The sequence below is a fragment of the Pseudoliparis swirei genome, chromosome 16, assembly GCF_029220125.1.
Source record: "Pseudoliparis swirei isolate HS2019 ecotype Mariana Trench chromosome 16, NWPU_hadal_v1, whole genome shotgun sequence".
In the NCBI taxonomy this organism is placed as follows: domain Eukaryota; kingdom Metazoa; phylum Chordata; class Actinopteri; order Perciformes; family Liparidae; genus Pseudoliparis; species Pseudoliparis swirei.
Genome location: NC_079403.1, coordinates 11,903,628 through 11,924,744, shown reverse-complemented (window position 1 = coordinate 11,924,744; position 21,117 = coordinate 11,903,628). Strand labels below are relative to the sequence as shown.

Genomic DNA, 21,117 nt, shown 5'->3' with positions numbered 1-21,117 from the left:
AGCTTTTAAATGCAGCTCCGTCCATGTTCTAAAAAAATCCGGACGCTGCAGGTTGAATAAAAGGAGGACACACTTTCTCTCCTCTCCACCTTCCTTGTACTTAATAGATTGCTGAAACGTCTGGTGAGCAACCAGGCACATCCTTTTCTCATCTTCGCCAAGACGATCCCTCACCCCAACCAAGGCCAATTTGGGGATGGCAAAAAAGAAAAGGCAGGAAGCCCAGTGCAGACCGAGAGGACGAAGCAGCTCTCATCATCTCCTCAGTCGAAAACAGCAGTGTTTGTTGTGTGATGCCAGACGCCCCGACAAGAGTCACACTGTTGGACTGGAGACGCAAATGTAGAGGCTCGCCCGCTCGCTCATAAAAAAGAAAAGGAACAAAAAAAGTTATAAAAACACAGAGGGGATGATGTCAACATCCCTCCTCCTCTCCGTCCCTATGAGAAGCAGACAGTGATTTGTCAGTGCCTTTTCATTACCACGGAAGGTCATGTCATCCTATCTGGCCTGGGGTGGCAGCTGCTGGGCCGGAGCAGACAGGACACGCAGGGAGGACACTCTCACACACACACACATGCACACACACACACACACACATACGAGCAGATACAATGCTGGACCCGGACACACAAGCAGCCATTCATGAATGCTTGTACACACACACACACACACCTGTCTGCACCTTCCTTCCTCGCAGTGCGATAACCCAGATGGCATCCTAGTAACAGCTGTAACCAGAGAGAGAGAGAGAGAGATTGAGGAGGCTGCGTGAGTACCACGAAATCTGGATTATGCTCGGCTGCTGACATCGAGCTTTGTGTCTTCTGTGAACAGGAGCAACGGCATCAGAGATCAGTCCCATCAGCCTGAAGATTGGGTCAGTTAATTGTAGTTTCAAATCATGCAAGCTGATGACAGATTAAAAACGTTCCAAACATCAGCCAAGAAAGAGTTGAACTCCGTTTTACCTGGCTGCAATGAGTCTTTCATGCGATTCCCTTTTTGCATCTCCGCCTACTGTCCTCACGTGGCCTGTTGCAGATAAGATAGCCATCAGTGATCTGCCGTCATCTCGGCCATGTGCCTTTGATACTTGCTCCCTCTCTGCAAAATCCCCTCGTATCATTCCCGGCCGATCCAACTCAGAAAAGCGCTACATCCCATTATAACTGCTAATGATACAGCACAAAACTGTGGTGCACAAGGAAATACAGAGAGAGAGAGAAGGCAATCGATTTTGTAAAAAGGAAGAAATAAGAAAAGAAGAAGAAGAAATGTACACTTTTATTTATCCCCACGGGGAAATTCTTCTCTGCATTTGACCCATCAGTAGTTATTAAGGAGCAGTCGGCTGCAGTGAAGCGCCCGGGCATTCTTGTTCCAGTTCCATTCCAACATTGGTAATTGAACCACTTCCGAGTTGCGCCTCAAAAACTTTAAAGTGCACCTATATCTATGCAGCAAACTCAGAGAGTGAAGCAGCATCCCTGACATGCAAAAGAGGGACTTTAGGAGAGTAGAGGTGGAACGCAGTAGAACGTATACATTGTACAGCAGTAGAAAGTATACATCTGTAATGCGTCCTTCTGTACACATGACATCTATTGCACCGGTCCATCCTGGAGAGGGATCCTCCTGTTGCTCTCCTGAAGGTTTCTTCCCTTTTTTCCCCTGTGAAAGGTTTTTTTCAATTTTTTCTTGATCCGATGTGAGGTCCTGGAACAGGGATGTTGTTTGTGTCCAGACTGTAAAGCCCACTGAGGCATTTGTATTTTGTGATTATGGGCTATACAAAATAAACTGAATTGAATTGAAATTGAATATAGTTCCTGGAAATTAAAACTTCTACCTTTGGTTTCACTGAAAAAGGTTAATACTATCGGGTGATTTAGTTTCATAGAGCAACATGAGAAAGGCTTAGTGTTATCCTCCGTTTCTTTTAAACAAAACACACTTGACAATTATGACTTCCAATTATGACAAACAAGGCTTCTGGGATGTGTTTTTGAAACTTCTCCAGACAAATGAAAAGCTGATGTGAAATATATCAAAATATAGTTACAGTACTGTTCCTTGCTGCCAGGTCCCCTGTTAATCAAGGCAAAGAAATGTGTCACATAATTATTCCCCCAGACCTGCAGGGTATTTGAAAGCAACCCGAGCATGACTCAGCAAATTGACTGTGCTGATTGGATATTCATCACACACCCAGTGATACATCCAAGGAGCGAAGGCAGCCAGCCATCATGGTCTAAATTCATGATTTCTTACATCTACTTGAAACCAAATAATTATTGCTTGTATCGTTATAATTAGAGAAAAATAGATTAGTGTATACATCATCTGGATTCCTGTTGAAGCATACACTCAATACGTATATAAAAGATGTTATGTTCATCTGAGGTGTTTATTCAAGTTGCATTTCCTTCAAGAGATTTGCAACTATAAATATATGCTAAATATGTAGGTGGGAAGCAAAGTTACTATCGATACAAACATATCAGTTCAGTGTATTCTGTGTGGAATCTGTGCCGGTCACTAAGCCCCATAAACAGTCTTATTGTGTCTGCTTGATAATCAATAAGTCAAACATCTCAGTTTATTTAATAAAGTTGAGTTCACCCTCTTGTTTGGGTCTGTGATGTTTTTCTTGTGGCTGCCTGGATGTCGGAGTAGATGAGCCGCTCAGCAGCTCGATCCGGTATCGTGCTAACAGGTCGGTCTCATTAAGTCCTCCTGGCAGGGCGGCTGGGCCCTGGTAAGATGGAGGAAGAAAGTTACAGGAGCTCTGCAGTAAATTGTGTTTTATTATCTATTGTGTGCTCATTAATTGGGTGATACAATTAGATTTTTTTCACTAGCTCCATGTTCTTTTATGTGGAAGTCTGTTATTTGTGCTTTTGTCTGTTACTCTCATGCTGCCGTCTCGGTCTTGTCTCTCGGGACTATCCAGGAAAAACAAATGTTAAATAAAGAAATGTTTAAAAAATATATTGTGTGTGATTTTAGTTGCTTGCTCTAGCCATTCTCACCTGGGTAGCTAAGGAAATGCCCTTCACTGGTTGGCACCTTGCTGTGAGGCTGCAGCTTTAATTTTGTTGGTGCTTTTTTTGCTTCAGTTTAATGTAAGCGTATTGAATTTCTCAGCTTCCATCTTGCTCCAGTGAACCTTTTCTTCAAGAATTTTCTCCAGAATCCTTGTTAAAGTGTTCTGGTGTCAAACCCCCTGCTCTTTCCTTGATATTGGGTGCGTTAATTTGAGGTATATTTAGATGAGCTGCTGTGCAGGGTGTGAGGACCGGCTGCTAATTAAGACTAGAGAGCAGTTTGGACATTTCCCCTCTTGGCTAATCAGGGCGTGACAACACCTTTTCCTCAAGGCATTCTGATCCATCCTCCACTGAATGCAAACCTCATTTACCAGCCAGATATGTTCGTCTTTAACAGAGGTTATTAAAGAAAAAATGTTCTTCAGGTTACTGCATCAGGGCCGACATTATTGCTATTTGCTGATAGTTTGTGGTTGCCTCGCGATAACCTTGTGCCTGCAGGGCTTATCTGGTTTATTTTTACACTATTTGTACACCTCCTTATTATCAAAGAGGAATGTTTTCATTTTTATTAAGGAGGCATTTCTTTATTATTCTAACGGCACTTTCAAGATTCCTTTTTTTCTCTGAGTATATGTATTTCTCTGTATTATGTGGTTGAGAAATTGTTCTTCTCGATCAGATGAAAATCGGAGGAATCAATACTGCCACAGACTGTGTGATGTCTGCGTGTTTTGATTTCTTATTTTTTTTAAAGTGGTGTGATGTCTGTGGCAAATTGTGGCAATCTTAAAAAATATTACTGGAAAAATCTTGATGCTGCTTATAGTCACAAAACAATACAAATAATGTATTATTAACCAGTTAGATCTCGACTAAAGACGCAGAGTGTTTTTGTTGCCGTTACCACATATGAGGTTCAGCTAAGAGTGCAACGAGCAGCACATTGAGAACACCCACAGAACCAAAGAGCTCCGGGGAGGTCCAGACCTTCTGCCATTGAAGAATCAATGCAATTACTCTCTACGTCTCTCCCCATCTGAGACTGGCTCGCAGCCATGTTCGAAGCAGCACCAACACCCGACGTGTGCCAGCTTCCCCCCACATGCCTTTCACAGTCCAAACACCCCGAGTCACAACAGGAGTTAAACTCCTGCCGCTCCCCAGAATCACCTCGTCGCCCCCCTTGTCTGAGGAGACCTTTCGCTGCGTCCTCAAACACATTGGTGCATTCAATGTATCCATGGGAAAGGAGGGGGGAGATAACGCTGCATGTGTATGAGCAGGAGAAGGTGGAGGGTGGCTCGGACTCGGACAGACAATGCAGAGAAAGCGTGGGAGCACCGGAGGAGATGCCAGGGTGATGGATGAGAGAGAAGCTCCTCTGCTCACCAGAGTTTGGAAAGGAAGAGTTTGAAGAAGAAAAAAAAGAGCGTCAGCGCCGACCGGGCCTATAAACAACGACCCCGAGGTGGAATCCTCTCTGCTTAGTGTAAATGAATAAAAAATATGTTGATGTTTGGAATCGAAGACGTATTTTGCTTTAAAGCTTATCGGGCCACAATTAAATGATAGTGAAAAAAATAAATCCAGCCTTAGGTTTTCAAAAGAAAATGATGACGACGGAGTGACTTTCATCTTTGCGTGGCTTTCTGTTTCGCTCTTTCAGTGAAAGCCAAAAGGCCCATAATCCTCAAATAAGACTACTAATCAACTAATACCATGGACGGAGAGTAATCTCATCAGCTCACTAATCACCTTTCTGCCTCTGGTCTGCATCTTTATGCGAACACACACACACACACACTAACACACCCTTCCATGTGTATATTAAGTGCTCACAGAGAACATACAGTGCTGTAGAGCACCTGCTGCAACATCAATGGATTACGGGTGACATTTATCTGTTTTTCCCCTCACTCACACACACACACACACACACACACACAGTCACACACACACACACACACACACACACATTGATACAGACATGAAATCCTTTACTTTCAATAACAATACCATTATTTTGTCCCTCATACTTGAATTAAGATTATTACATTTTTATGAGTGAAGCTGAGAATATAAAGTTTCCATTATGCGATAAATCTAGACTTAAAAAGCTAAACACATTTAATTTGGTATTCAGAGGTAACCATATTATTATCTATATTGTTGTATAGTTCAAAACTGATCTGTGCATGTCACCAGTTCTAGTACCTGAACAATATTCATGCGTCTTGTTTCTCCACCTCATCCAAAGTGCTCCTCACATCAACACAAGCAGGTGAAGACTTGGCAACACGGCTATTCAGAACATTCGTAACGTCACCTGCACCTTGGTAACTGTAGAGATCTCCCATGCTGTTTTGACGCGTGATGTGTTGCCAGTAGGCGCTGCGTGGCAGGGAGATGGACTTGGTTAGCATCTCTCTGGGTGGATCTGAAAGAGACAGAAAGCGTACAAAGTAATGTCAGTCACTCGCCACAGGGGGGACTGCTCCGGGCACATAGGGCTCATAATACGGACTGTTGCTTGTTGAATGGCAGGTTTCCACTCTTGAATGGCTGTTCGGCAGCCGAGATGGGACTTGGGACTGTGAAAAATCAATATTTTACAGAAACACCAGGAGTAAACTGAGTAAATCTGCATTTTCTCAAGTTTCACCCATTCTGCAACCGAGTGGTCAGCTTTGAGCTGCTATCCATGTGATTCATAGAGCCGAGGGTGAATGCTGCATTTGGAAATGTTCCCAAATGGTGGGGTCCAAAAGCATGGCCATATGGTCAAGGCTCATCAAACACTAGGCAGGCCTACATAAATATAGAATACAGATGATAGTGGAGAGGAGGAGGGGGACGGAAGGAAGGAGGGAGGGAGGAAAGAGGGAGGGAGGAGGGAGGAAGGAAGGGATGGACGGGTGTTGTGATGGAAGGAGGGAGCGGAGGCCAAGACTGTGGGGTATCAGAGGGCTTCTGGTCCATGGCAGCTCCTTGGGGAGAAACCGGGCCGCAATACCTTGAGAAAAATGTGTGTGTGTGTGTGTGTGTGTGTGAACACATTCTGTCATGATTTATTGCCTCGGTGTTCACTGGTTTCTAAAAATAATCCCGTGAACAGCCTCAATGACATGCTACCGTACTTTGATCAGCCGAATTCAAACACAGAGAAGAAACCATTGAAATATTACAGGAGGTCTTTTAAAACAAAAACATTGTTTATGTTTACAGATGCAGGCTTGGTACAAATGCTTCGTTGAGTACAATGTGCAACAGGGTGTATCCTCCAGCACATGGACGTGACTCACACTCTGCATGCACTCAATCATTATTCCTGGAACAAATGCATGCTGACACTTGGACGCATTATTAGCCGTTTGCAAAGTTGGACGTATTAGAACAAATTCATATATAATGGCCTCATTGTGAGCTGCTGAGGGTGAATCAGATAAACAAACGCATTTAAAAAGGTACCTGGGAACTCTTCTCCATCTCCTCCATCATCCTCTCATGCTGCTGGGCAATGGCCAGCGTGGCCGAGTGGACCCGCTGGTAGATCATCTCCCCCTCCCGCGTCTGGAACGTGAACAAACCCTCTCCTGTGTCACACATCCTGCGCCAGGAACACACACACAGAGACAGAGAGAAGTGCACACGCTTTGATCGTGCTCACTCTTGGATTGCTGATTTACAAAAATGCATGGTTGAGTGTGCACTTACAGAGAGGGGCATTGATATAATACCCCACTGTAGTCAAACACACACACACGCACACATGAGTAGATCCAGGACACAAAGACACACATTCACAGAGGCACCTGTCACTACAGTGCCTAAGGGGCTATGCGGCAAATGCTGATATCCTGGGATGTTTCAATCTTCAAAGTTGCTCTGTTTAAGTTTTTATGACATTTCCAGAAGTTTTTTTTTTTTTCTCCCACCACTAGCATTTTAATCTCACACACACACACACACACACACTCTCTCTCTCTCTTATCCTGCGCACACACACCTTCCAGACTCAAAAGTGAACCAGGTGGAGTCCCGACCGTATCTGCGCAGGGAGCTGAGAGGCCACATGACGAGTTTGAGGCGAGCGTTGTGTATGTCCCACAGGTAGATGTTCTCATGGGTGATCTGCATGGTGCACTCCCCGTAGATGTCCAGGTTGGGAGTGGGCATTAGGTACACGTTGAAACGCTCTGGAAAAGAGTCACAAATGAGCATTACAGCCCTGCGGTTGTGTGCATCAGCCAAACAGTGTTGCGCTAACCGTCTCCTGGCAGAAGCTTCATTGTTATCCCACACGCAACGGTTCTCGTCTAACTCTTTGCACGAGACGAAGAAGCAAACTATTCTTTTATGCTTGGAAAGACTTTTAAACATCCTTGAGGGTATATCCAAATGTATATCAGACGGTTTTCCACTCTCCACGTCTCACACAACCGAAACGCTTTCATTGTAATCTCTGCAGAAGTCTGGGTCTGTGCCGTCGCATCTCAGCTCCATCTCAGTTTAACCGAAAGTTAAAGCATGATTTTAGGCGCCAAGTCTATTTTGTTTGACAATAAGGGGTGTAAACGTGATACTGATATTAGTAGGTTATCTGAGAGCCAAACACATTGTCCAAAACAAAAGGGAGCCAACTCTTTTCCCACACTGCGTCTCTGGATGCAGAGCAGTGGCCGGGGTTTGGCGGTGCCCCCTCCTGTGTTATCATTGGAGGTAAAGACTGGAGAGGGAGGAGTCAGCTGGCAGAACAAAACAGGCAACAAAAAAGCGGGTTTGAGAAGGTGTAAATCACTACAACCACAAGAGGTCAACAGAATGTGAGATTAGCCGTGGACAAACAGAGGTAAATGGACTGTACTTGTAATAGCACTTTTATAAACGTCCGATATGTCATCATTAACCCATTCACACCGGTTCACATACTGATGACAGGAGCTACAATGCAAGGTGTCACCTGCCCATCAGAATTCTAACTAACCTTCATACAACATTCATACAGCGGAGGCACAGCAAGGGGAGCGACTGGGAGGTAAGCGTCTTGCCCGAGGACACATCGACATGAACTACACTCAAAGAAATGACTCATTGGATGAACTCAATTAAATTGTTGGCAGGTTTTCCATCCAATAATTATATGCAACTCCAACTCAAATTTAGCACATCAGTGCAATAAAATGTAATTAAGTTAGTCCAACTCATTTGTATCAAATACATCTCAAATAAAATACCGATATTCATTAAATTAAATTAATTTGTGTTTGTCCAACTCAAAATATAAACTAACTAACTAACAAAATATGCAAACTCCACAAAGAAGGAACGCCCCGACTGGGAATTGAACCCACGGACCTCTGGCTTTGAGGCGACGGTGCTAGCCACTACACCACCGTACAGCCATGAAAATGTCTTCACCTTGTAAACAACTGATTTTCAGCTGGCGCATGCGCAAAGGGTAGTCCTCAATGAAACACATTTATTTTGAGTTGATATGCACACCATCTAACCTAAATAAATCTAATAAATGAAAGTATTCATGCATTTTGTGTTACACCCATTAAATATAAATATCTATTTTTGTAATTGATTTATTTAAATGTATCAAACAATATTTAAATGTGTCACCTCGAAGAAGGGCTTGAATCGTTTTTGTGAGTGTAACCTAAATAAGTCTAATAAATGAAAGTATTCATACATTTTGTGTTATACCCATTCAATATAAATATCTTCGTTTTGTAATTGATTTATTTAAATGTATCAAACAATATTTAAATATGTCACCTCTAAGAAGGGCTTGAATCGGTTTTTTGAGTGTAGCGGAGCCGGGGATCGAACCACCGATCTTCTGATTGAAGGATGACCCTGCTCTACCACTGACCCACTGCTGCCCACTCACTCATGCATCACACACACAAGTGAGCAATCACATGATCCTCTTGGCACGGATGATTCGTCTTCTTCAAAGATTCTATATTATAGGTGGAATTGATCGAATGCTATTTATCGAAACCACAATAGCAACCAGAAGAGAAGTGAACCACCGAAATTGAATAACTTGGAATGTAGCTTAAAATCCTACAAAGGGTTGCAGAAAACCTGATAAAGGATCAATTCATATGAAGTGATGGGTTATTCTTCACTCAATGCTATGTTAGATCTGAAATGTCAGAGGGACGCGGAGGTTTTCTAAATGTATTTATGAGGCAGGGAGCATGAAACACATGGCTTCTAAATAAATTGTAAAAATATACAATATATAAAATATATAAGATAATATAATCATGTTGAATGCAGAAACAAATAAGAGGGGTTTGCCTCACCATTTTAGAGTCAGCTATTTCTTTGTATGTAATTATCCAATCAGTATCTTTTAGTTATACATAGTAACACAACTATGACTGTACGTAGCCCCGCCTCACTCTTACTTTGTGTTTTTTATCCAATGTGCAACCATAAAAAAAGGTAGCGCACTTAAAGTGGGTCTAACTGGCCGTCCAGTGGGCTCGACTGGGATCAAGGAGACACATCTGCCCATTCACATGGACTAAACTCTCTGAGGCAGAAAGAGAGGGGAAGAGAGGGAGCGAGCTCTCCATAATCCAAATTAGTTCCCACTAATTACACTTAATGATTCAAAATATATATGTGTCTGCAGTGGATAGAAAATGGCAATGTCATAGTGTGGTGTATTTTTAGGGTCGGTGAAAATGAACTCTGATCTAATTATCTGCCCCTGCTGTTGGGGGAGGGGTACTAATTGAAACATGGGGGCAGGCCCAAGCCTCTTGTTACATTCACTCACACAGACAGCAGACCGACTCAATTTGTCTCCCTAACACACAGATGCATCTATCGTATGGGCACCAAACTTCTGCTGCAACGGAAATGAGCGGAATTGTTGCGTTGCAGTTCAGACGACAACATGCATATTTATATATTTTATGAAATGAGGCCAAGTTATGTTGAAGAACACAATTCCCCTTGCGGTGAAATGAAATGGGCTGAAATGACGACAGATTATTTTCAATTACTTGCCCTTTTACAACTTTAAACTGCTCCTCTTTTCCTGTTGCCTTTTCAATTTCCTCTGCGAGATTACAAATTACACAGACAATGAGCTCCACTGTGATCAGCGCCTTGTTGTCTCCTCTCTTTTCCATTTCCTGTGAGTGGAATATGTGGGGAAGCACATTTATTTCACGTGGCTTTAGGAGCCATAATCTCATCCATCTCTGTGACAAGCTTCATTAGGAGGGAAGCCAGTGATGCACAGCACTTCTCATTAGGGTTGGAACAGAGCCCCGACCACAGCCTGTGACCTGCGCTCTAACTCACACAGGTTTCTGTAACACACACACACACACATCCGAACGTCCTTCTGAAGTCGACCGAACATGTTAATGTACAGGCATGAAAACGGCTCAGGGGTGAAAAAGGTGAGGAGGATAGGCGCGGGGGGGGGGGGGGGGGTGCTGGTGGTGACTTCCACGAACATCGATGTTGGACGTTGTATGACAATCTATAGGTCCTCCATTCTGACACCAAGTCAGTGATCGGGCCCTATAATACTATAATAATAGTAATATTGTGTATAATATGGTCATTCATGAACCAACTTCCTTTTTTTGTTGTTGGCGTGAACAAGTCTTCAAGTATTGTGCTCTGCTGAGCCTTGAGTGTGTTCATTGAGTCTGTTCTGCCTCTACCTGGTTGTCACGATCTTCTATACCATACCTGCCATAAATATCATGATGCAATACCATAAATACGATACTGGTATATTTATCTATAATAGTAAGAAATAAAATATCTGTATGGTTCACTTTGTACCAACTTTTTCAACACTTAACAAATAGCAGTAATATTAGTATTAATACAGCAAGATATTAATGAAACTACATGGAGCCATCATAGCATTGATCAATGATTATACACTATGAGGCCGTTAGTCTCTGACCAGAGGATACAGTTCATCAGGAAGAGCAGCTGTAGAGTTACAGAACTTTACAGACTGAACTTAAACATTTCACTTCTGGCATCTTTTTTTATTTTTATTGCCGAAAATTCCGCCACTTAACGCCCCTCGCTGTGAGCGCTGCGCTGCGCGTGCAAACAGCTTGACACGGAGCAGCGCGTGCGCTCTGATCGCTCTTTTAATGAAGTATTGAGACTAAAAATATGCTAAATCACATCGCTCTTAACGTACGGGTACTTTGTTAGCATCGCTCCACCGTGCAGCGCGACAGCAGCAGAAGTAGCGGCTAACATTCAAGCTAACCAAAACCACCAAACGCTGAAGACATCTTGACGCTGATTGGACGAGACGCGACACGTCCCATCAAAGATGTTTTATTGCGAAGAGCAACACTTCACAGTTTCTCCGCGTCCCACTCCAATCTCATAAACGCCGGCCGGCCAATTGACCCCCCCCCCTACCCCAAAACAAAAACTCTTCGGATCTACACGATTCACGTAGGTCACCTATTTTGGTTTCAAAACGGCGAATTTCGCCGAAAGGTGAGGGATTCTCATGCCTGAATGTAACTAGAATAGAATAGAATAGAAATATACTTTATTAATCCCCAAGGGGAAATTTGTCGAGCCAGTAGCAGCAACACAAGAATAAAAAATAAAAATAAAAATAAAATAAAAAACACAAAATATAAGAAGGGTTAGGGTGATCTGGCAAGAGGTGAACTGTTGTAGAGCCTCATAGCCGTCGGCAGGAATGTTCTCCTGTATCTCTCCTTGTGGCAGCGGAGCGTGAGGAGACGTCTGGAGAAAGTACTCCTCTGTCCCTGTAGGAGGTGGTGGAGAGGGTGGTCCGGGTTGTCCAATATGGACACAAGTTTCTTCAACGTCCTCCTCTCCACCACCTGTTCCAGGTGCTCCAGCTGGCAGCCGATGATGGAGCCAGCCTTCCTAACCAGTTTGTTAAGACGGCTGGTGTCACCGGCTCGATGCTGCTCCCCAGCAGACAATGGCAAAGTGCAGCACACTGGCGACAACCGACTGGTAGAATAACTCCAGCATCTTGCTGCACACGTTGAAGGATCGAAGCTTTCTCAGGAAAAGAGTCGACTCATCCCCTTCTTGTACACAGCGTTGATGTTGGCCTTCCAGTTCAGTCGGCTGTCGATGGAGACGCCCAGGTACTTGTACTCCTCCACCATGTCCACGTCCACTCCCAGGACACTCAGAGGTGTAGGAGCTGTCGCCTTCCTCCTGAAGTCCACCACCATCTCTCTGGTCTTGGCCACGTTCAGCCGCAGGTGGTTCGCATCGGCCCACTTTACAAAGTCACTCACCACTGCCCTGTACTCCTCCTCCCGTCCATCCCTAATACACCCGACCACTGCAGAATCATCAGAGTACTTCTGCAGATGGCATGACTCCGTGTTGTACTGGAAGTCACTGGTGTACAGGGTGAAGAGGAAGGAGACAGAACAGTTCCTGTGGGGCTCAACATCACTGACCACCGTTCCAGACAGCACACGCCCATTCTGACAAACTGTGGTCTGCCTGTGAGGTAGTCAGTGATCCAGGAGATGGTGGACGCGTCCACACCGGCCATCCGCAGCTTCTCACTCAGCAGCAGTGGCTGGATGGTGTTAAATGCACTGGAGAAGTCAAAGAAAGTGACTCTCACAGAGACACCGGTTCCATCCAGGTGCGACTGAGCTCGTTGCAGCAGGTAGATGATGGCGTCGTCCACTCCCACATGAGGCTGGTAAGCAAATTGCAGAGGGTCCAACGACGATTTCACCTGCGGCCGGAGGTGGGCCAAGACCAGCCTCTCCAGCACCTTCATCACATGGGAGGTGAGGGCGACCGGTCGGTAGTCGTTGAGGCCAGATGGTGTTGACTTCTTTGGGACAGGGACCAGGCACGACGTCTTCCACAGCACCGGGACCTCCCCCAGCCTCAGGCTGAGGTTGAAGAGGCGCTGCAGGACACCAGACAGCTGGGTGGCGCAGGTCTTTAGGACCCTGGGGCTGATGCCATCAGGACCTAAAGACTGCTGCACGGGACTTCGGATCAGATAGAAACAAATGTTGCCTTTTATTAACAAGACCTAATTGGACGGTGGCTGCTCTGCTCCTCTAACCCTCTGAGGAGTCCGTTGCATTAACACATCCTGGCCTGGACAGCAACCACAAATGGCTGGTGGGAGAGATTGACCCTGAATGGGCTGCCGGTGGTAGCAGGGACTAATTGGGCACTCACCGTTCTGCTCCCGCTGCACCCCCGCTGCTAACAGGTCTGGCTCTCCCAGGCTGATGTCGTTGAGACGGCAGCCCAGGCACTCCACGCACAGCAGCCTACACCATTCCTCTGCATCCAGCTCTGAAAACAGCAGTGCAGCGTTAGGGGACACACACACACACACACACACACACACACACACACACACACACACACACACACACACACACACACACACACACACACACACACACACACACACACACACACACACACACACACACACACACACACACACACACACACACCCCTTCAGTGTGTTGTTTACACATGCACATAAATCACTCAAGGACTTTCCAAAGAAAATGCGGCATGAACAGAATATGAGCCCAGCTGACATTAACCAGGTGGGGAGAAATCAATCTGATACAGTTTTCAAATTTAAGATGAAGCTTGTTAATTGGAAAGGAAAGCCTGGAAAAAGACAGGATGAGCATATTAAAACACATATGCTTGATTGTGAAAAGTAAGATGAACCAATGTATATGTTAAATATATAGCCAGCACCAGAAGACAGTGAGCTTAGCACGTCTGGAAACTGGGTGAAACAGATTGCCTGGCAACCAGTCTGCTCACCAGCAGCAGCTCATTAATTAACGCGTCATGTCTTGTTTTGTTTCATCAATACTTGAACCATTGGGTTTGTTCAGGGGTCCGGCTGTTGGCAGAAGGCAGTCGTAACGCACATGTAGACACGAGAACACTCTTCTCATCAAACCCGTGGCAACAACGCAAATTAAGCAATGTGGACGGATTCCTTTATGGGTTCCCTGTATTTTGGACTAAATCAGAAGAATTGTGATTTTTTTATTCAGCAGCAGTCTTGGTTTTAGGAACTGAGCTCTGTGGAGGGAGTTATATCGAGACCATGTGACAGCTGGCACCGAAAGGGGAGGGCATTCATTGTAGGACCGGATTTTTTAGTGGAGACAAATGATTTCATGTATCAAATCTTTTGGCATTCGGTTGTTTGTGAATACCAATTCATCAAAAAACACAGTTTACAATTGTCTTGTGTGAGCTATTGGTGAGAGTTACTGAGGTATAAAAAGAGGCAAATGCTGAACTTGGTCGTCTTTCTGAAACTCCTTAACTCCAGGCCCTGTGGAATTCTGGGATATGTAACAATGGCTAGTGATGTGTACAGAGACACGTTTGAAAGCGTGGGAACCCTGTTCTGTGTCTAGTAATCAAGGCGCTGCATGCTTGTGTAATGCGAGTGTGGAAGTATTCACACTTCATTCACTTGAAGCGGTCGAGTCCAAAGGGAAAGATCTTCACAACCTTTCAGGGTGAAAACATGTCTGCTGCTGTCTGAAGCACCTCATTGACAGAACAAAAAGCAGAAAGACAGATGCGCGCGCGCGCGCACACACACACACACACACACACTCTGCACTCTTTGCTTATGCTTCCCAAGATTCACCTTTCTCCTTCAGCGTGACCATGGCCTCTGAGTGCCTCTCAACTCCCACACTTTTAAGGCCACCGAGTGGAAAATCGGCAAAGGAAACACTCGATCCACACAGAGGCGTCCTCGCTAGTGTGTGCCACGCATGAGGAAAGATTGTAAAGAGATATCTCTGTGTGTGCAGAAGTGTATGTGATGGTACAACATGGAGCGCCACAAAAGTGAGAGAATGTGAGAATTTTCCTGATTTCAGACAAATATAGGAGATAATATTGTGTGCACAATTTCTTTAGACCTGATTCAGCTGTGGAATATAAGGAGAGGATGCATGGTTCAACCTGCAGCTCACATTCTCTCTTTATAAATATTTATATAAATATATACAGTATATATATACTGAGACCGAATTATTATTTTTTCTTTAAAAAAATAGTTGACACTTCAAAATAATTTGGCTTCTTCGCTTGGCGGCTCTTAAATAAATTTGGGATTCGCTTTCCAACTGCCAGGTTCAGTTTCACGATCCAAACTCGGCCCAGTGGTGGGAAGACTGCATGTCAGATTAGCATTTGATGTAGTTAAGCTGTCAAGTAACGTGACTCAGCTGGCCCTGGCCAATGATATTCAGCGCTGCAATCCCTTTGTACTTTCTTACTACCAGCACGTATCGCCCCAAAAAACAACAATTTGAAAACCTAAATGAATATCAATTCCTTACCTGGACTTGGATACAATGTCACATTAAAAAAATCATTAACATCGAGCATTTCCTCCCACTGTATGCCCACACACCAGGTACTGGGGGAGTTTGGGTTATAAATGTAAGGGGCTTCCAGAAAGTGAAGGACTATGATAGGTTATGAACACGGGACATATGGTGGTGTGAGGGGGGTGGGGAGGTGTGTGTGGGGGGTATGGAAATGAGCCAAGAGAGTGAAGAAGAAGCGATCATTGGAAAGTAAAGGCAGAAGAGAGTTCACCGCTCTGAGTTCAATAATACTTCCCCGGGTGTGCTACACACACACATCCACGGGGCTGGAGTTAAGATGGAGACATTTATTCTCGTCTGTGTAGCGCTGGCACATTAAGGTGCATCCGCCTTATCTCGCCCTTGGCTTCCTCTACACTCAGCTCTATTATTATTTGCACCGAAAAAAATAGACCAACCATGTGCAGATGATGCGCCTCCTTGGCTTCCTGTCCACACGTATTAGAAGCAATCTCTTTTGTTACAGTCTGTAATTGGGTTGCTACACAATGCAAACGATGCCCAAACTGGTATGAAAAACTAGATTTCGGAACAGATCCTCCCACTCCTTAATATAGCGGTAAATGAGCGTCACCTGGCTAAACTCCAATTCTCTCTCTCTCTCTTTTGAAGAACAGGCACTTACCCGATTCACAGGCAAATGTCTTGAATGTGTCATCAATGAAGAGGATCGCCACCGCGTGCTTTTTCGTCTCCCGCGGCATCCGGGTTATGTTCTTTATGTTATGGAGCTCCGTGATCTAAAGACGAGGGAGAGAGTGGCAGCAGCACATTACTTTGAACGAACACCGCCAGGAGCAGCAGCCGCGCCAGCGAAGGCTTAATTGGCATCTTGCACTGACTTTGCTGAATGTGCAATAGTAGTTGGAGGCTTTGCATTTAACGGATGGCAAAGAAAAAAAACGTAATGTGGGGGATCTTAAGATATAGATAAACAATGGCAGTGTTTTTTCATTTGATTATGAAAAGCTCTTTTTAAAAAGTAAGAAATCATCCACAATGTCAGCTCCTTGTAGCGCACTGATCGTACGCTTTGCTCAAAGCACTTTATGAATAAAGTTGACCTGACGCTGATACTGTAACACTGTGGATCTGCTGTTCAAGTGCCTCCTTAAAAGTGATTTTCCAGTCAATGGGTGGAGGTTGGGTGGGGGCGGCAATCAAAAGCATCTAAATCACTTTAGCAGGATATTGATCTTGGATGGAGAAAAAAAGAAAAGATTACATTTAATTGAATATTACCCGCATTTACAGGCCATTTTGTTCAACAGCCTCCTCTGTGTTCGCTCTGCCTGGGAGATAAGGCCCATTACAGTATTGTAGTCTATTGTGTGCTAACTGTGGGCCCTTTGCCAGACTGTTGGAAATTAATTAGCTGGGCTCACTGCCCACATAGTAAAGCTTGACTGTTTAAGGTTAAAAGCCCAGACCTAATAATGCACACAACATACGTCATGACAGATCTCTCTGTTCAATAATACTACACATTGTACATTTGCCCTCTATTGTCAGATATCCTCTGCTCAGTATTCAAGTTACATAGAGATACTTTTAAATGCATTAAAGAAAAAGAAAGAGGCTATGAATAATGAAAGTTTACCATGTGTAATTTCATATCATCCTCAAAGATAGTATCTAAATATTTGATATGAGACGAGGTGATTCTGTTTTGTCCCTGTGAGGATACCGTATGTATTTGTCCTCAGGCAGACCCTTCATACATAGAACTGCTACAAAGCAAGCATCAACTGTGGGAATTTCTGAGGCAGCCATTAATTTCTGTCTGTGTGTGTGTGTGTGTGTGTGTTTGTGTAGCCATGTGTCTAAGGGAGAGATTTGGGTGCATTCCCAGCCTGAGGCACTAGAGTCTGAGCGAAGTGAATCATTTGTGATGAGACTTATTCCTCCTCTCCTCTCCTCCCGCTCCATCTTTCTTCTTGTTTATTCAAAGGTGTAAATTAGATCTCATATATCAAGAAGGCTGCATTCAAACCAAATCAGATGTTATAGTAAAAATGGCAGGCCTCCCGTTCTTTTGAATGTGCGTTGAGGCCACGACTATTGGGACTACAGGGGATGTCGGGAAAGAAAGAAAAATGCAGCGGAAACAAATAGAATCAGAATCCACTTTGGGAAAAACGGATCCCGATGTCTTTCTGCGGTGGTCACACACATAGCCAGGGCTCATTGGGCCATTGATGTGATTGGTCAATCGGCTCAGTGCTGACAGCTACAGGATGTGAATGTCACCTTGCTAACATGCTCAGTATGACAATGCCACCATGATTTTTAGCAGGTAATCTCAACAATGGTGGCTCTCAGTTCAGTGTATTGGCATGCTCACTTTGAAGAAGTACAGCTTAGAATGAAGGAAATGTCATTAGTTTAGCATATTAAGTGGTAAAACAAAGTACTGGACCCATGTTGAGGTTCTAATAGTGCTCGAAAAAGTTAAGGGATCGCAATACATTCCAGTGTTTCCCCTAGGTTTACAGCTTCAGGGGGGCGGGACTAGTGCTGCTTCTAGCCATGTTGGTGCCCTAAGCTTAACTCCTCCCCCCCCGCGATAGGAAAGGGACCCACGGCGAGCGGCGTCGATGGGGGGGCGGGGGGGACGCCACCCTGATAGAATGGTAGGGGAAACACTGCATTCTGAGTGGTTCATGACTGTGTGTAGTCCTGAATGTCTGTACACAAATTCATGGCAATTGTTTTTGATATTACTCCCTCTAAAGTGGTGGACCAACCAAACAACTGCACTCGTGTGACTAAAGCCACCTGCTTCCATATGGACATATTGCGTTTGGGCATTTAAATACAGCTCCATCTCTCCACTTCAGCTGGCTCAGCCGAGGAGAGCTCGAAAAGTGAAGCACACAGTAAAACTTTTAACGGTGCCAGAAATATTGCTCAAAATATGAAGGGATTGTTTTACTGTGTGGATCAGTGCCTCCGAGAGAGAGAGAGAGAGAGAGAGAGAAAAATCAGCCACCAGTGCAGCCTATTTCCTCCCAAAGCACTGCAGCGTTGTATGAAGCCCTCAGATGAGACCTTTCTTGATCTTTGTGGCGATGCATTACCAGGTGCACTGGTGCATGTGTGCGCTCATCGCTCACTCCGGTGCAGGGTGTATCAGATGCCCCTGGTAAGGGGGGGGGGGTTACAGCCACACAGGACGCCTAGTTTGACAGCATGATGCAGAATAGGCAGAGAGACGCTTCAGTCACCATACATGGCTGATACTGGAGCAGCGAGGGATTACAAAGTGGATCTGAACCTCTACCAAGCCGGTGAGAAATTAATAATTACATTGTTACAGTAATGCTACAGACGACTCAAGCTACAGCCACATAGGACACCAGGTGTCAAAGTCCCCTCTGCTCGACTGTTATCTCCTCTCATTACTTTACGAGTCTGTTCACAGTCTTATAGCCTTAACATCATCTCCCATCGTCATGATAATGAGTCATACATGGAGAATTTCAAAGGGCTTATGACGCGGGCAGAGATAAATTATAGACTGGATTATTACTTTCAAAAGGGAGGGAAAGGGCCCCAGAGGAGATGATGAAGTTGCAAAAGGTGTCTTAATGGATCTTTAATTCTATCATCTGTGACCAATGGATGAAAAACAGGTTCTTGGTAGGAGAGTTTAATACAGTACTGAGTGATTCTATATACAAATATTTACGGGGAAAAAACACCTACCTTGAGTGACCTAACCTGATACAAGTGCTGCATTTTACTGCGTCACTTTCTCTCAAATAAATTAATTTCACATTATTACTGGAGCACGTTTCCTGACGCTTTACGAGAACACATCCAATGTCTTAATAGAAGACCAGGCACCGAAGTTTTGGTGTCAGATTTGATCAACTAACGCTAATTAATTCCACCTGTTGTCCAAATTGCAAAATGAAATTGTGGATGTTGTCTGATGATGAGCCAATGTCAAATGTTGTTATACATGTTTTTTACTGTTGCTGCTGTACTGAATGATGAGCCCCCAGCTTTTTTTTTTTTTACAATGACAATAAACTTCCTTATCCTTATGTGAGTAGCATTTAGACTCCGCCAGCAACTGGTCGCTGGGGAGTGAGACAACACGCTTAATCTCTTTTAGGAAGAAACTTTTGAATGCCATACGTGTGTTATATATTAGTGGCATTCTCTGACTTGATGGTGGCATTGGACACAAGGTCAGATTATTCCCAAATCATTAGGAATATTGATTAGTAATTTCATGAAAAACTGGTCACTACATTTTGCATCGTCCTGATTGACCAAAGGACTGACTGACATCAGCACCATCAAGCCTCACCGCTAGCATCTCAAATGTAAAAGTTAAACTTGTTTTGTATACACTAAATATACATAAACCTTGAGACACTATATACTTATAATTTGTTGTTTTTATAAATATATATATATATATATATATATATATAACTGCATTTCTAACTATTTTCTAAAATTGTAGAGATACATTTATAAACAGAAAAATAATTGGAACATTTATCAATAGTGAAAATACTAGTTGCAGCCATGAAATTTCATGAAAATGGTTGCAGATGAATGTTCTATTCTAATCAATTAACTAATGGAATATTTGACTAATCATCTCAGCTCTAATATTGATGTGACTAATGCTGTGCTGTATTGAAAAAAAGTAAATCAATAGGGTATCAAATTGAATGAAAACCAGAATGTAATATTTAATGAGTTTCAGTGTGTGTGTGTGTGTGTGTGTGTACCTTGTGGAAGCTCCTGAAGTAGGCTGCCTTCTCGTCCGGGTACTTCTCTAACCGCCGTGGACCTTTACTGGAGGCCTTCTTGAACACCAGCCAACACCTCCGGAAGATCTGACAACAAAGAGCGATGGCCGCCCGGTTACTGAAACTCTCCTGGAGCAAAGACATGCTTTTCAGATACAGACACCAGAAAAACACAAACTGACTGTAACCACACAATAATAGATCAGGAAAAGTAAGCGTGATAAAAGCGTGATAAATAAACACTTGCTCTACTAAAGCTGAGAGCAGAGAAATTAATGCCAGTTACTACCCTATAATTCAAGTTTACTATTCATCCATAAAGCTCCCTCAGCAAAATGCAAAATCATCAAAGGAATTAAACACTTGAGCAGGAATATGTTCCCATTGATCTAAACTTAGATTGGCCTTAGGGTTCATTCATGTTGTTTACATTGGGAAGCACGGTCATGACGTACAGGCAGAGTAAAGTGAGTCTCACCCTCCTCACATGCTTGAATGTCATCAAGAAGAGAGTAAAAGCACCAAACAGAAGTCTTGGGAAAGGAAACCAAACCATTCTGCCTCATAAATCAAATACAGCTGCAATTTCATCTCTTTGGAATGGATCTCATTCAAATGTTATGAGCTCATTATTGATGCATTCATCTCACTGGTCTGTCTGACAGCTGATGGTGCATTGTCAGAGTGTTTAGGACTTGAGTAAATGCTTTGATCTTGATCAATAGCAACTCCAAATACTCTTCATAGGATTATTTAACATATTGGAAAAATGGAGAAGAAAAAAAGTAATATAGGCTGCATCTTCAGAAAGAATTAAAGAGCTTCTAACAAATGTTA

At 43.8% G+C, this 21,117-nt stretch overlaps 1 protein-coding gene across 1 annotated transcript in view; it reads right to left on the bottom strand.

Moving 5' to 3' along the window:
* Positions 1–21,117, bottom strand: part of dok6 (docking protein 6) — a 45,153-nt gene that overhangs the window by 3,701 nt on the left and 20,335 nt on the right. Inside the window, 6 exon segments of the mRNA XM_056434301.1 lie at positions 5,389–5,493; positions 6,509–6,663; positions 7,063–7,252; positions 13,287–13,406; positions 16,131–16,245; positions 20,260–20,367. Of these exon segments, the coding sequence (XP_056290276.1) occupies positions 5,389–5,493; positions 6,509–6,663; positions 7,063–7,252; positions 13,287–13,406; positions 16,131–16,245; positions 20,260–20,367 (793 nt within the window).